At 47.3% G+C, this 16,434-nt stretch overlaps 1 protein-coding gene and 1 long non-coding RNA gene across 23 annotated transcripts in view; one reads left to right on the plus strand and one right to left on the minus strand.

The window, feature by feature from the left end:
* Positions 1-8,414, minus strand: part of PARD3 (par-3 family cell polarity regulator) — a 579,141-nt gene extending 570,727 nt beyond the window's left edge. For 8 of the 22 annotated variants that reach the window (XM_086334618.1, XM_086334607.1, XM_086334597.1 and 5 more), the window contains exon 1: positions 8,302-8,414. In XM_086334618.1, the coding sequence (XP_086190744.1) occupies positions 8,302-8,373 (72 nt within the window). In that variant the 5' untranslated portion in view covers positions 8,374-8,414. Of the gene's footprint in view, positions 1-7,412; positions 7,854-8,301 lie in introns of those variants that run through there. The other 14 variants (XM_086334612.1, XM_086334609.1, XM_086334604.1 and 11 more) reach the window with 4 other exon arrangements.
* A 112-nt stretch (positions 8,415-8,526) lies between these two features.
* LOC147361117 (uncharacterized) overlaps positions 8,527-16,434 on the plus strand; it is a 29,453-nt gene continuing 21,545 nt past the window's right edge. Inside the window, exon 1 of the long non-coding RNA XR_015139776.1 lies at positions 8,527-8,833. This is a non-coding gene — a long non-coding RNA (uncharacterized LOC147361117). The remainder of the gene's footprint in view (positions 8,834-16,434) is intronic.

The raw sequence follows: 16,434 nt of genomic DNA on the forward strand, positions 1-16,434 counted from the left end.
CATCTTAGATCATCTGAATCAACCACCGGGGCAGATGGTGGACTGGGCTGAGGGAGAAGAAGGCAGAACAGGTGAACGGTCAGTTGGTGAAGCCTTTCCAGGGGGTACTAGGGAACACGGATTCTCACCAGTCAAGGGCTGAGCAGACAGCACCAGGAGAGAGCGGGCAACCTCGAGAAACCAGGTTCACACATTGTATGGAAAACTCCTAAAAATAGCCAGTCTTCATTTGAACATCTCTAACACAGAAAAACATGTTTTATGGGACTCTCAGAACTATTAAATACCTAAAAAATGGAGCTCTGTCCATAGTGGCTTATGCAGTCTATTTTTTTAAGCATCTTTATTGAGACATAACAATATATTACACAATTCACCCATTTAAAGTGTACAGTTCAGTGATGTTTATAGTATACTTACAGAGGCATACAACCATCATCACTATCTAAATTGAGAACACTTTCATCATCCCAAAGATCAACCCCATCCCCATAAACAGCCACCTACCATTCTTCAACCCCCCGGCCCCAGCAACTCTACTCTACTTTCTGCGTCTACAGATTTGCCTATTCTGGTCATTTTGTAAATTTGGACTCATAGTATGTGGGCCTTTATGACTGGCTTCCTTTATGTAGCATACGGTTTGCAAGGTGCACCTCTAGTGAGGCATGCATCACAGCTTCATTCATCTTTACAGCTTAATAATATTCTAATGTTATAGATATACCACATTTTCTTCAGTTGATGAACATTTGACTTGTTCTATTTTTTGGCTGTTATGAATCATGTCATAGACATTCATGTATATATTTTTTCTATAGATGTGTTTTCAATTTCTCATGTGTGTGTATAAGCTAGTATCGAGAGTGAAAAAACTAAATAATTCACATTTCAAGTCATTTGGAAAGAAGCTGGAAATTGTATTTCTAAGTTCCAATATTAGTTGAAGGAGGAGAAATGAATAAACAAAAGTAATATTTAATGGCAGGAACACCTAAAGATGGAAGGTCAGATGCAGGAAGACAGAGCCATGAAGGAAAAGCATTTTTACATAATCCTTCCAAATGGAAAAAAATTTTCAATTGGATAAAATAATGACTGTAAGACAAAAAACAATCACCTTCCTACTATGATGACAGAACTTTACATTTCTTTTTATTAAGATTTTTCTCTTTTCCATGTAAAAGATACCAAAGATACCACAGAAAAGATGCCAAAAACTGGTAAAAAAAAAAAAAAAAATTGGCATAAATTTTCTGAGCCCTGTTCCACTGCCATTGACCTTGGTGGCACCTTGGACTGCTACGTGAGTGGCCAAGTGGGAGAAAAGTCGCCTGTGTGGGCTGCCCACCTCTACGCCATGGAAGAGCACCTCCACTTGGGGAAAGCACTTTCCTAGACCAATCGTATGTGTTTCTTTCCATCCTTGAAAAAGGGCAGAGGGCTCGGGTCATCTTTCAAGTGTTCACCACCACCCACCTGCATCCAACTCTAGGCCTGAACAAACCTTCCAGCACAGATGGAGATTCTGTGCACGTGGCCCTTTGACGTGCACAGGTTACCTCCCGTGCCCAATTCACAACATTCGTCACAAGCCAGGAAGCACCATGCATCGCCAGATTCTCCCTGTGAATCTCAGATCCTAAACATTTCTGTTTACTCCTGGCACTTACCCACGGATCCCAACTGACAGAATTAGAAGCGCCAGACCCAGCACAGGTGTGTCTTGGGGCCAGATTCCTGCATTGCCCTGGCCACCAGCCTTGAAACAGGCCCAAAGCAAACCTCAGGATGATTCCTCTGCTCTGGCTGAAAAACAGACCAAACTCCTTGAAAACAAATGACACCAGAGAATAACTTCCAGGTACCCTGAAACCACACTAAATCAATCTCTGTCCCAATACGCCAAACATACAAAACTTTAAAGTCTTCAAAATCATACAGTCTTCCAAGCAAAAGTGCATTTTTTGTCTGAGAATACGTGCCACGTATTTATCCTCAATTTTGCACCTACTCAGCTTGTAAGATGGACTACATGGCAGATACCGGTAAGACTGAGGCAGGACCATCACCTTCAAGCACCTCATCTGGAGGAGAAGGGGCATAGTTCTGTTCCAAAACAAATACCCCGAAGCACCCACAACAAGGCACATTCCTCCAGGTCAGTACGGGAGCTGTGGGAAGCGGGGAGAACCTCAAACAGCCTTGGGTGCGGGGCCAGCCGGAGCTGAGCTGAGGCTCAGGAGAGGAGCAGATGTGAAGCAAGCAAGTGATCTAGGTGGGGGAAACTGAAAATACCAGAGCAAAGGCAGGAAAGTGCAAGCAAGGCCAAATGGGTAGGGATGAAGTGGGAGGGTTTGAGGTGGAAGAGGCAGGAGGGGTCCTACAAGGGACAGGCCCTGCTGAGGTGGTAGGACCTGGCCTCTGGGGAAAGCTGATATTGGGGTCCTTAAGCAGAAGAGTACATGGAAATGTGCATTTTAGAAAGATCAACCATTCAGACATGTTTCTTCTTTTTTTTCTTTTTGAAGAGGAAGATGAGAAAATGTTACCAAAATAATAAAATGTATTTCATTTCACTATTCAAAAATAAGGTCATTCAAACTCTGCAACAATTTCCTAGAAGTTTCCTATTTTCCTAAAAGTTTCAATAAACTTGCGAATGTGTAACAACATGCAGTCAGCCATCTGTCCACAAGAAATCACACACCAAACACAAGATTCTTCATACAAACCATGACTTACATGGTTTTGGTAATCAACAGTCCTCCCCGTCCCAAAAAAAGGAAAGTGTATTTTCAAAAGTTACTGCCCATAAATTTATGTTTGTGTTTTTTTTTTTTTATATACCAACAAACTGAAAGTGAAAGTTGCTCAGTCGTGTCCGACTCTTTTCTCCAGGCCAGAATACTGGAGTGGGTAGCCTTTCCCTTCTCCAGTGGATCTTTCCAACCCAGGGATGGAACCCAGGTCTCCCACATTGCAGGTGGATTCTTTACCAGCTGAGCCACAAATAAATTGCTATTAAATAACTCAAGGTTTCCATGCTCAAAGAACAGAAGCAGTGCCCCTCCCCCCAAATAAAAATGGAGGCCCAGAAGTCAACCCAGAGTAAAGCTGTAACATCCGCGATTTTTACATTCTCTACACACACACACACACACACACACACAATGTGCTCTTCATTGCGGTGTTGCTTAGGCAAATATTAACATTCCTACCTATTCTTTAATTAAATTACACACTGTCTTCCCGAGCAAAGAGGAAAAACCCAAACAGAACTAGCAGACTACTCAGGAAAGTCTCACAGGCAGTAAAACCATTTGGTGAGTAAAACCAATTAGGGATCCAGATGCAGAGCTGAGGAGCTGCCCATTCATCACCCCTCAGTACTCACAGGAACCCTGCAGGGGAGGAACCTGTTCAAGAGATGAGGAAATGAGGCTCCGTAGGGCTGGTCTGCCCAAGGTTAAACGGTGAGAAAACCCAGGTCTCCAAATTCAATCCAAAGCTCCCCCTCAACCCCTAAAAGAGGGGTTGAGACCTAAAAGAGGTCTGGGGGTGAGACGGAAGGGAGCTAAGAGGTTCCAGTCACAGCCCTCCCTCACTTTTTTCTTCCCTTCATTACTCCTCAGGGACCAGCAGTGTTTCTGTGGACTGAAGGTGATCCTGGTCCTCTGCCCGGAAGAGAACTAGTCCTGCCCAAACACCTCAGTCCCCCCGGACCATCAGACTGTACGAAGCCTCAGGGTCTCATCCTGGCATTCCCGGCCCTCCTCAGCTTGGTCCTGCCCCACCATCTGACAGGACAGCAGCACAGGAGCCAAACCAGCCCTGATGCTCACCGACAATGCCCTCCCTTTCACCCCTCAGCATGGCAGCCGACACATTCCAGATTCACCTGTCAAACCAGGACACCTAAGCCAGGCAAATGGATTTGGGGGTTACTCCACTACCCAGTTAGGAAGTGCCGTCCTAAATCCAGGCCAGCCTTCCCACTGACTAAGCCTAGTATACGCAAAGCCCAGTGATTCCAGGAGATTGCCACCCCCAGGCTATAATGACCACTTCCATCTCTGAAATCCAGAAGCAGCTACTCTCTGTATGTACCACTCTATTGCTAATTAATGTTATTGCCTACTGTTATTTCTAGTTTAATATATTCACCCTGTTTCCCAGATTACATTCTTCTTGAAAGCAAGAATTCAGCCTTACATTTCTTCATAGAGCATGACATTTTGCATACAGTAGCCCTTCAACAAATAAACAATTTTTTTTTTAAAAAGAATGGAGATTTTTTTTTTCCTGCTAACCAGAGTTAAGGTGCACAGCAGGAAAAAATGGGAAGTCAGGCCAGCCCTGATCCACTGAGAATAAAGAAAGAGCAGGCAAAGCCCTGAGAAGCCAAGTCACCACATTATAGAGTCCGGGCAGTTGGTGCTCTGCACCGTGTGTCCATCGGGGGCCATGGATGAGTCAGGCCACAGGTAGGAGCAGAACAGTCCACATGACACGGTCCTCCACGTCTAGCAGGGCACCCTCCTCAGAGATGGTCTGGATGAGGATGGGTGGATGGGGAAGAACAGCCAACCCATTTTCACCCATCAGGGATCATAAACAGAAAAAGTTTTTAACTGGAGGGGAAAAAAAGTGCTATGAATAACTGTAAGCCTTCAAATATCTGCTTATTGAGGACATTTCTGGTATTCAGTCACACCACTCCACTGCCCAGAAAAACGTATTTGTTTAACCTGAAAACAGCTTAAATATAATGCCAAAAACTAGCCCCACCACACCACAAAATGCTCACTGCAGAGAAAGTCTTAGTGGCTTGGGATCATTCTTTCTCTTTCCTTTTTTCTTTAATTTCTTTCTTTCTTTTTCCAGCTTAGCTGGTTTTTATACAAAGCCATAAACATGATCTTCCCCCATTTTTCCCCACCAGATGGGAGTTCGGCATGGCACATGTCACCTAGCAACCAAACACCACTCTACAGCTACCCAGTTACCCAGTTCTTCATACAAAATTTATCTTGTTCTATTCAACAGTAAGGGGTAAGGAAGAGATAAGAGGATAAAAGTTAAAACAAGTGTTAATAAGTGTTTGCTGCATAACCATTTTAAAGGAGGTGGACAAAATGGAAAGAACCACTAAAGTTTCATCTTAGCCATTACCTAATCATTTAAGAGGAAAAAAATACAAATGGACCTGGAAGAAACTCCAGCTCATGCAACACTGGAGAGTCAACAGTCTTGTGATCTGATGACTGAACTTTGTAGACCACAAAGCCCATTTTAAAATTTACCTGCTGAACTGTGAATTGTACTTAAAGAGAATTTAAACAATTTTGGAAGCCTCTGAGTCATTTATTTCCAACTCCAACAACACCGTCACTTTCTGAGCATGACCCTTCCTTCCTTCCATCTCCACCAGGAACAGTAATCAGTCTCACGCCTACCCTTCAAAACTCAGCTCTGATGCTGCTTCTCTTGGGCGCTTTCCCAGGTGCCCTGCAGAAACCTATGTTTCCTTCTTCATGCTCCCCAGTCATTGCAAAACCACCACCGATACCTAAAGACAAAGTCCAGCTCTCTCACCAAGGCTTCTCAACTCCATCTACTCAAAACCCCAGAGGCCTGTCTTCTCCCCACTGCACTGTAACTCGCCAGTCCAAAGGCTGGCTACCCTCACTTGCAGGACCGTGTGGCCTATATCTCCTTGAGTCTCACAGTCCAATTTCCACAAGCAGCCAGTGGATCTCACAGATGTCCAGCACCCAGAACAATGCCTCAGTCACAGTAAATGCTTAAGAATTTCTGTGGAGCATACAAATGACCCAAACAACTACATTTGTATCTCCCAAACAAGCTGTTCCACCCACATGCATCATGTGATAATGAAATATGACTAATGTTAAGCATGTTAATGTTTAAGCATGTAAATGACTAATGTTAAGCAGGTCCATTTTAAGCATGTAAGCCAAGAAACGTCCATCACTCCTCTGTACTCGGAACCTGGGCACACTGCAAAGTATATATTATTTTCTTTCCTCTCACAGTTTATTCTGTTGGTTTCCTGAGTACATGTGCAATCTGATTATTGGTACCGAACATTTAGATCACAAACTGTCATCCATAAACAACCCTTTAAAATATTTAAGGTAGGTTCAGAGGTTGACAGTGGTTCAAGATAAGCAGGTGCCCAATTTCCACTAATTTTATTTGATTTTCAATAAAAGTTCAACCAACTGTAAGGAACATTTTAGAGCCCTGAAATAAAGTCAACATATTCCATCACTGTGTCAGGTTCTTAACCGTCCCCAAGGTTATCTTTAAAAGGCCAAACGCGGGCTAATTTTCCTCTCTCCTCAAAACAGGAGTGTAAAAAAATTTTTTTCTCTGTGGCCCCCAGACCCACAGGGCTCAAACCACTCCAAGATCGGAGACAAAACGGGAATTCTGAAAGTGACTGTGCTTTCCAACCAACGTTCCTCTGGCGCAAAGGAAATATCCTCAGGTGCTTGAGAGAAACTTGGGAAGCGTGGGCTGTTGTCAAACAGACACAGACGATAAAACAATTTAACAAAAAGCCTTTTCACTTCTGACACATTGTAGAGGAATGCAGGGAAGTGGAGACAATGTTATCACTCCACGGGGAAAAGGGAAATCCACTCCACTCCAGGCCGGGGCGCGGCCCGGGCTCCGCAGGGAGCTCGGTGCAGACGAGTCCACCGCGAGGTGCCGGCAGGAACACTCGGAATTCGGTGACCCATCTCCAGGCTGTGCTCCTTCCAGGAGCCAGCTGTGCTCCCGGGCCTCTCGGTCTCCGAAGTGCAGGGTTCCAGCAACGATCGCGAGCCAGCTGGAGCTGGTCGCTCCCGGCGCCGCGCCCCCACCCGCCCCGGGACCCCCGCCCGGCAGGGCACGCAGGAGGGGCTCCCCCCACCGCCCGGCGGGGGGCGCAGAGGCACCAGCGAGCCACTCTCCCCGCGCGCGGGGCGAACTCCGCTCCAGCAGGAAAAGTTCCCTCGCCCGGCCTCCGCCCGCGGCCCAGGGCGGGGAGCCGGGGCCGCAGCCCGCGGCCGGGAGCGGCTCCGCACGCCCTGCCGCGGCTCCGGCTCGGCTCCCCGGAGGCTCGGGGCGCCGGCGGCCGGACCTCGAAGGAACAGCGGGGGCTGGGGCGTGGGGGCTGGGGCGTGGGGGCCGGGCGCGGGGAAGTTTGCGGCCCGCAGCCCGGCCGGGGGGCGCAGGCCGGGCGGGCCGCCGCGCGCTCCCTCTCCCCGCCTCCGCCGCCGCCTCCCCTTCCAGGAAGCGCCATATTGATCCCGGCGCCTTCCCTCCTCCCGCTCCTCCGCCCCTCCTCCGCCCCCTCGGCCGCCCGCCCGCCCCCGCCCGCGCCCCCGGCCCCTCACCTTGGCGATGGCCTTCCGGTAGCGGGTCACCGCTTGCTGGATGAGGCTGAAAACTTTCATGTGGCCGTCCCCGCACGGCACGACCACCCGGGTCCTCCCGAAGCACACGGTCACTTTCATGCCGCCGCCGCCGCCGCCGCCGCGGGCCGGCCCGCGCCCCTCGGTGACCGCGGCCGGAGGGGCCGGAGCGCCCTGGGCCGAGGCGACTGCACGCGGGGCGCGCGGCGCGGGGCGCGCGGCGCGAGGCTAGGGGCCGCGGCCGGGGGCCCGATCGGCTCGCATGCCCGGCCTGCAGCCCTCGCCGCGCCTAACCCGGCCTGGCCCCGGGCTCGCCCTCCTGTGCCCGCGCGGCGCCGCAGCCTCCGGCCACCTGTTCGGTGTGTGTCGTCGCGCTCGGCGGCCGGGCCGTGTGGCGCTGGCGCGGCGCTCGCTCCGGGCCGCGGGGGAGGGGACGCGGCGAGGGGAGGGACGGGGAGGAGGCGAGGGGAGGGGAGAGGAGGGGAGGGACGAGGAGGGAGGCGAAGGGACCAGACGGGAGGGAGAGGAGGGGAGGGGAGGGGAGGGGCGCGGCCGGCCCACAACACACTGCACACGCGGAGACCTGGCGCGGGACGCTGGGCGGCCTCCCTCCTCCGCCGCCCAGCAAGCCTGGGCGCCGCAGCCCCCGGCCCCCGCCTCCCACACCCCCCTTCCTTTGTCGCTGTGAATCCCCCTCCTGGCGCTGGAGGGGCCCAAGAGGAATCGCTGCTGACTCCACACTGCCCCAAAGGTCCGGGGGAGGAGGCGGCTCCCGCCCGATCCCCCCAACTCCCAACCCCCCCCCCCCACCTCGTCCCCAGAATGAGGGGCTGCTCTGCGGGGAGGCCTTTCTCCCCAGGCCACCACTTACCTTGAAGTTCCTGTGACCCCATGGCGACCCACCCGCTTTGTCGTATGCAACTCCGACATCAGCAATTGGCATCGTTTTATTTCTTAGAATTCTGCAACCCAAGCAATCTGAACGCAAAGTTAGGAACAATGCACTAGGAAGGCCACCGCAGCCCTGGGGAAGAAAGCAGCGCCGCATGGAGTCACCTGCGTGGGGACCCGCGACAGTTAATAGAGGAACCGACACCACGTCAAAAAAGTAACTGAGGCTCCTCTGTTATGGCAAGAATCTGAGTGTTCCTGGCAACTGTGTGTCTCTCTGTTCAAAGAATGCAAGTATCAACGAAGAGTCATCGCTGGCCCAGGTCTGTCCCAAACGATAGTGGATTCATTTTTGCCAGCGTCTCGAGGGCTTGTGAAAGTGATCAACAGCTCTATCGGCTCGAGGAGAACTTCAGCAGGTACAGTTGGTGACCGTCCACCTCCCTTTTTAAACTAAGGAAACAAGACAGGTTAATCTGCTTTTTGGATCCCTGCACTTTCCACTGCCCCAGGTATAGTATGGTTTGTCATACACAAGGTACTTCCATTCCTCTGCAGCCCTTGACCAGTACAATCAATTATCCTGGCAAAGCAGTGCAATAAATAGGCACCATGTGTCATCATCCCATCTTACCCCAGGATGCTAAGGAGTGTTGAAATCACTAGCCCAAGGCCACCCAGAGAAAGCTAGAGGATGACCCAGAAAGAGAGCCCAAGTTTCCTGCCATGGATTCATGGGAAAGGCTCTCTTACTCCTCTTCTGTTTAGAGGCAACCTTCAACATTTCTACCCAATAATTAAGTTTGTAACAGCGACGACAACAAATCTTGCAGAGGTCTCCTTGCTTCTGTATTAATACTTGGATCCACAACAACAATTACTGATAATTATAGATGTTGTCTCTGTTTTAATGCTTTGGGAAGAGAGGAGTATACTAGTTCAGAGTGGGGCTTTCTCAAAATAGTTTTGGTTGAAAGGCAAGTTCAGGAATAGCCAGAGGACATCAGACAATGCTGGGATGTAGGTAGAAATAGTAATTGTACCATTTACTTGTGCTTTAGACATGCCACTCAGTCTCTCTCCAGCCTCAGTTTTATTCGCTGAAAAGTGGGGCTGATGATCTCCATAAATTATGAGATAAATTATTAAGATTAAAATAATGTGTTAAGATACTTAGTGCATGCTGCCACGTGGGAGTGTGTAGTTTAGTAGAGTCCAGTTACTCTAATGTAGGGCTTCCCAGGTGGCGCAGTGGTAAAGAATCCACCTGCCAGTGCTGGAGACAGGTTTGATCCCTGTGTCTGGAAGAGCCCCTGGAGAAGGGAATGGCAACTGGCTTCAGTATTCTTGCCTAGAAAATTCCATGAACAGAAGAGCCTGGCAGGCTACAGTTCATGGGGTCACAAAGAGTCAGACACGACTAAGGGACTGAGCACACACACACATATCATGATGTGGGTGAAGGGTAACAAAGTCAGGACCAGATAGCAAAGGAGGATGCTGAGGGGGAGGGATAGCCTGGGGGAGGAGTCCAAGGCTCAGAGAAATTGCTGAATTGGCCAGACAGCTGTTTAGTGTCTGGACCAGGACTCATGACCTTCAATCAAACCTGTACTCACTTCCCTTAATTTGATCCCACAGGCAGAATTTTTTTTTAAGTGAGTAAGAAAAATTTAGATTTTAAAATAAGATAGCTACTCCAATAACCGTAATTCAAGACATTACAGATTCAAGCCAGCAAAGTGTTTACAGCCGAACTTGGGAGGGAGGCCTGAATTCAGAAAACAGACAGCATCCAAGTACTCCTGTACCATTTTGTGTACATCAATTCCTTCCACTATTAAATCATTAATAAGTTTAGACAGCTTTTCAAAAATATGATCATAAGATTAATAATTACAATGTGATTTAGCTAACCAGATAAAACCTTAAGTCTTTATTTAAATCTACCAAGTTTATCTAGATACAGTGATTCCCTCTATATTAATAACTGATGAAAAACTAATGCTGTGTTAATTTTAGATACCAGACACTTTGGTGTCTTGAGTCAAACTCATAAAATTTTCTTACAAATAATAAATCTGTTTTCACTAATATACTTATCTAATGTCTAACCATAAAGATGCATTAGGGCCAGGCTGCGTTCACGTCTACAAAATGTTCAGTTTGACCATATTGATTCTGACCTGAGATGAGCATAAAAGCAAACCCAGACCCCTGAGAAGCAAACTCATCAAAGTTAAGGGTTAAACGTTAAGTAAATATTTTCTAGTATGTTTACTGTCTTAAATTCTGCTTATTTTGGTTAAAAAAAATTATGACTCTTACCTAACTTATACTTCTCTTTTATAATTGATTGATTTCAATTGGTTTTGAAAACATCAGAGAATTTTGAAAATTGATTAGAATCTAGCTGGGTTTTGTGTCTATTTTGTAAATGGGCAGGTGTGACCACATGGACCATAAATTCAACTCTATCCAGCAGCATTCATGTACATTGTGAAATAAATACACACCCCATGTGTATAGGAACAGTACTGAATTACCTAGCACCATACCCTTAAAAGTTTTAATAATTAGGAAAAAAATATTTCCAGGAATTTTTAAAATTCATATGTATTTTAGAAATTATCTCTGAAATGTTTCCCACACATACTGAATGCCTATGCAGTATTATACTTAAGACCACATTAACAATTGTAAATGCCTTGCCTCACACAAGTTTAGTCTAATAGGAGCAATTGATCAGTATTCACCAATTAATTATTGTCTGTCTATTTTATAACAAGCACAGCACTGTGGGCTGGGTATGAAAGATCCTCCTTCAAGAGGTTCTGACGCTGGAAACGGTTTTCAGACGTGAACAGGCAGCCACTAGGGTATGAGAGGTGCTACATATGGAGATAATGATGGTACCCAGAGGAAATGCTCCTTCCTGGGAGAGAGGAAAGTGAAGGGGGTGGAAGCAGGCCATCTAGAGTGAAACTGTCCAAGAGAAACACCAAGCGAACTATATTCCTAACTTAAAAATCTTCTAGTAGCCACAGATGAAATTAATTTCAATGATATATTTTATTCAACCTAGTATATCCTATTATCATTTCAACATATAATCAACTTTTAAAAAATACTAATGAACATTTTCTTTGCAGGACACTTGGTCCTGTCCGAAACATCATGAGGGCTTCCCAGGTGGCACTAGTGGTAAAGAACCTGCCTGCCAATGCAGGAGACATAAGAGACTCAAGTTCAATCCCTGGGTCAAGAAGATCCCCTGGAGGAGGGCACGGCAACCCACTCCAGTATTCTTGCTTGGAGAATCCCATGGACACAGGAGCCTGGTGGGCTGCAGTCGATAGGGTTGCAAAGAGTCAGACAGGACTGAATCGACATAGCACGCACGCACACAAAACATCATGGGCATATTTGTTCCATGTCAGATGGTTTGGGACAGGACCAAATATCAAGGACCTTTTGACATGGACCAAATGTTGCCATGGATGTTTTGGACAGGGCCAAAAGTGACCAAATATCGAGAACCTTTTGGTGTAGACCAAATGTCCTGTGAAAGTTTTGGACAGAACCAAATGTCTACTAACCACTATTTTTCATACATTTTTTGGCCTACTAATTCTTCATGACCCTGTGCATAGTTTAAACATGCAGCACATCTTCCTTTGAACCAGTCCTCCATATTCATTCACTTATGCATTCACTCTTCCGTCAAAGACGGAGTAACCAGCACGTGTCTGACCTTGTGAGAGTTCAGTGGCTGCATGTGGCTGGTGGCCACCATATTGGACAGCAGAGCTCTACAGGATGGCACTGCTAATGGCTGGAAGCCACATGCACTGTTGAGGAATTTACAAGTGCCCTCTCTGACAGCACTTTCCCAGAATTGTTCTCCCAAGGCTATCTGCACACTAGCTTTTAAGTGTGATGAAAGAGTGAATGAATACAGAGGGATGGGAGAAAGATGGCTTCTTAACATATGTACAAATATTGTAAAAGTAAAGCTGTTTAGGATAGAATGCAAAGATTGAGGAAAATTAGAATGGCATGTAAGGGACTTCCCTGGTGGTCCTTTGATTAAGACTCCACACTTCTACTGCAGGTAACCTGGGTTCAATCTCTGGTCGGCAAACTAAGATCCAAGGCTGAGTCGCAGCCGGAAAAAAAAAAAAAAAAAAGAATGGCATTTAGACTCCACAGATCTTCCTATTGTGCAACATTAAACAGAAGTCTAAAAACAGTGCTTTTTCTAATGAAGCTTGAGCTCATATGAATTGCTTGGGTGATAGTAATAAGTCAGTGAAAGAAAAGGAAAAGAACAAGAGACAGGAGGAGCCTTAGTGATCCCCCATCATCAGACATGAAAAGTACACAGATTGACCTGGTTCTGATCAGAAGAAACTCTCACAGGATGAGGTTGGCCCATCTCCTTTTCCCTTGCATCCAACACTGTCTTTACTCTAGAGGCTGGTGTAATCCAAAAGGCACCTGACTCACCAGCTTGTGATTTCCGATGGGGTGGTGTTGACTTTCATACCCAACCATGGGCATCCAAGTCCTCCGTTCAAAATAGTCCAGGTTGCCCTCAACCAGTCCATTGGTAGTCACCAGAGTGTCTACTGTATTCTTGCTGCCCTATGCCAGTCCCCAGAAATGCCTGGAAGCTGTGTCAGCCCCACTGCCTTGCTTGGAAAACACTTCTAGATGCCCCCATGTCACCCAATCTCAGTGTGCAGGAAGAGATCCCCAAGTTCCTTACAGAAAGCCATCCCCTGCATCCTTTTATCCATCCATCCAGCATCGTGATCCACCACTCAAGATCCATGGTTCCTTCATCAAATGCCTCTCTGCTTTCCATGCTCTAAAGCCTAAGAATGAGGGAGCTTGTCAATCAAGTCCTCAAAGGCCAGCCCAGAAACACATGGAGCAGAGTTAAGGTAGCACCAATGGTGATGTTAAAACCCAGCTATTGGAGACAGATCTGTAAGAAAGTGAAAGTGGCTCAGTCATGTCCAACTCTTTGTGGCCCCATGGACTACACAGTCCATGGAATTCTCCACGCTAGAATACTAAAGTGGGTAGCCTTTCCCTTCTCCAGGGGATCTTCCCAACCCAGGGATCGAACCCAAGTCTCCTGCATTGCAGGCAGATTCTTTACCAGCTGAGCCACAAGGGAAGTGCAAGAATACTGGAGTGGACAGCCTGTCCCTTCTCCAGCAGATCTTCCCAACTCAGGAATCGAACCAGGTCTCCTGCATTGAAGGTGGATTCTTTACCAACTGAGCTATTGGAGACAGATCTATAGGAGAGTCAAGCAAAGCAGTCTGAGCTGCCTACTTGCCACCTGAGGCAGATGGGAGCAGCCAGTAGTATGAAGAGGTGTCTCCACCTGAGGTTCTTTCAGCTGAATCTTTGAGAGCAAAGTCCTGGGTCAAGTTCTCCAGCAAGGCCTAGAGTGCTGACCTTCTAAGCTGGAGGAGTCCAGAGGCATAGGAAGTGAGACTCCTAGTCTAAGTTGGGATTCCCAGCTGGGAGGACCACTCTGCCGTCTCTCCAAGGTGGGCGTGGCTCTTCTAGAAGCACGAAGTACTGAAGTCGTCGTTTGTTTTTTATTTTTACTCCAAGACTTTGAGAAAATGAGGTAGGAAGGGGAACAGATCAGGGAAATGATTGTAATCATTTCTTAAGAAGAGAAATTCTCCTCGCCCAGAGGATACTTAACCTTTGATGATTAAAAGGAAAAGGATGAAATGAGTTCACATAAAGCCTCCCACCAATGCTTGGATAAATCTCAGCTCTAAAGGACTTCAGGTTAGGGGATATGAATCAGCTTTTAAAGACTGTTTTTTTAGCAAATGTGGCTGAGCAGCTTCATTCAGTAAAGAAGGGGAAAAATGCATTGTGGTTGATCATTAGAACAATATACTTTTTCCTGAGCTTGTCAAGATTAAATGTCTGAAATTCTCAAATCTTGAAACAATGAGGCTGGGTGACAGGGAAGCTTTAATTGCAGTCACCGTGGTGGAATTAACCATGCGGCAGGACTTCCCCAGTGGTCCAATGGTTAAGAATCCACCTTGCAATGCAGAGGACGTGGGTTCAATCTCTGGTTAGGGAACTAAGATCCCACCTGTCCGGGGGCAACTAAGCCCACATGCCACAACTAAGACCCGATGCGGCCAAATTAATCTACATTTAAAAACAACAAATTAATCTACATGCAGGACCTTCTGGGCAGTGGGCCAACCTGGGTTACCTGTCCTGAGACACACCCAAAGTCCCCCATCTCCATCCCCACCCAGAGTCCCCACCTCCACCTCCACCCAAAGTTCTCCACCTCCACCCCCCCAACCTCACCCAGCTGACCACGGGAAGTCTTCCTTCCACAAAGCCAGACTGCTCATGTCAGAAGGAGCCATGTGGCAGTGAGGCTGCTCTGTGATAAAGTCCAGCACCCGGGTGCTGGTGTTCTAAGCAGTAATGCAAGTGTGCTGAGCAGCACACACCCAGCCCGGCTGCTCCTCTGCCCCTGACATGAGATGGCTGAGTCACCCTCCCTCCTCTTACTACGCTGCTAAGCTAGGAGTTCAATTTCAAAAGCTCGCTGTCTCTGTGCTTTGGAATGTCATCTGCTCAGCATCTCAGCAGAGGCTACCAGCTTGTTCCAGGTGGGGAAGTTCTCCGAGGCAAGCTGCCCTTCGTGGCCCTGGGTCTCTGCTCAGCTCAGAGATAGCATGGAGACATTCCTGCCAGCATCCTGAGGGTGACTCCCAGGAACTTCAGGAAGGGAGGCCCACTGAGCAAGAAGCAGGATGATCCAGGCTTTGGGCAAAGCAGTGATGAGCAGACAGGCCTTAAGGAAGTGGAAGACTCTTGGAAGTGAGTGGCTGGAAGTAAAGGGTGAAAATGTGTGTTAGGGGCCTTTTATACCAAAGTCTCTCTTTTAGGACTTCCCTGGTAGTCCAGTGGTTAAGCGGCTGCCTGCTAATGCAGGAGACATGGGTTCAACCCCTGGACTGGAAAGACCCTACATGCGGTGGTACAGCTTGGCCGTCTCTCTCCCTCTGACACCCAGCACTCTTCTTCCCGCTTGTGACACCCAGAGTTCATGTGCTTCAGAGATGTCCCTTTGTAAAAAATTTATTCATTCACTCATTCAGCTTTCTTTGGGAAATTAGCATTTTGTCAAGCACTGTGCTAAACAGTGATAAAAGGTAAGATGCAATCACGTCCTCAAGGATGGCCTTCCTCTTGGGATGGAGACAGCCAGAGAGCAATGTGAACAGACCGTTAAAACACAGAGTGTATAACTGGAAACACAGAGGCTGAAGCCTCGGTGGTCAGACAAAGCTTCCAGAAAAGGACAAATTTGAAAATGGACAATTGGCAGTGAGCCACATAGGAAATTAAACATCTGAACCAAGGGGGGATGTCCAATCCAGGGAAATGGATTATGAACAGATCTAAGTTCCTCTAGAAGAGAAGCTAAAAGACTTAAAAATGACCAACTTTGGAATAAAATGAGGTGGAGAAATCAAAGAAAACTGAAGTTTGAGACTGTGATACTAGAAAAATGATGGAGTCATTGACAGGCAAGGCATCCAGCAAGAATATCAGTTTGAAGGTGGAGGGAACACATAGAGATCCTCTTTAAAGAGGAAAGTGGAATATAATTCAGAAAAATACTGTCAATGCAGGCCATGCCAACATGGCTTTATTGTGTCATGTCAGCAGGGGACCACGTACCCTCCACAGGGAGTGGGCTGGGCGAATGCTTCCTGACAACTCAATGTTCTTTCAGGGCAGCACTTGATGTTATGCAATAGGAGGAATATGGGACTCACAGGCAGAGACTTAAATCTGAGCCTTCTCATTACTAGCAGTGTTGTTGGCCAAGCAAAGTAACCAACAATTATGACTGTTTCTGTTTCTACATCTGCACAATGTGAATAATTCAAATGCACATCTCCAGGGTTGCTGAAACAATCAAATGAGATCATTAAGATGAAAATCTTCTGGAAAATGGAATGGCCTCTACAAATGTTAGCTACAGTGATTGCTATTTTGTTTTTCAACTTGCTCTCTTTCTACCATATTTTTT

This window comes from Bos grunniens, chromosome 13 (assembly GCF_055505025.1).
Source record: "Bos grunniens cultivar Pamir isolate PY7600 chromosome 13, Bosgru_T2T1.0, whole genome shotgun sequence".
NCBI classification, from domain to species: Eukaryota; Metazoa; Chordata; class Mammalia; order Artiodactyla; family Bovidae; genus Bos; species Bos grunniens.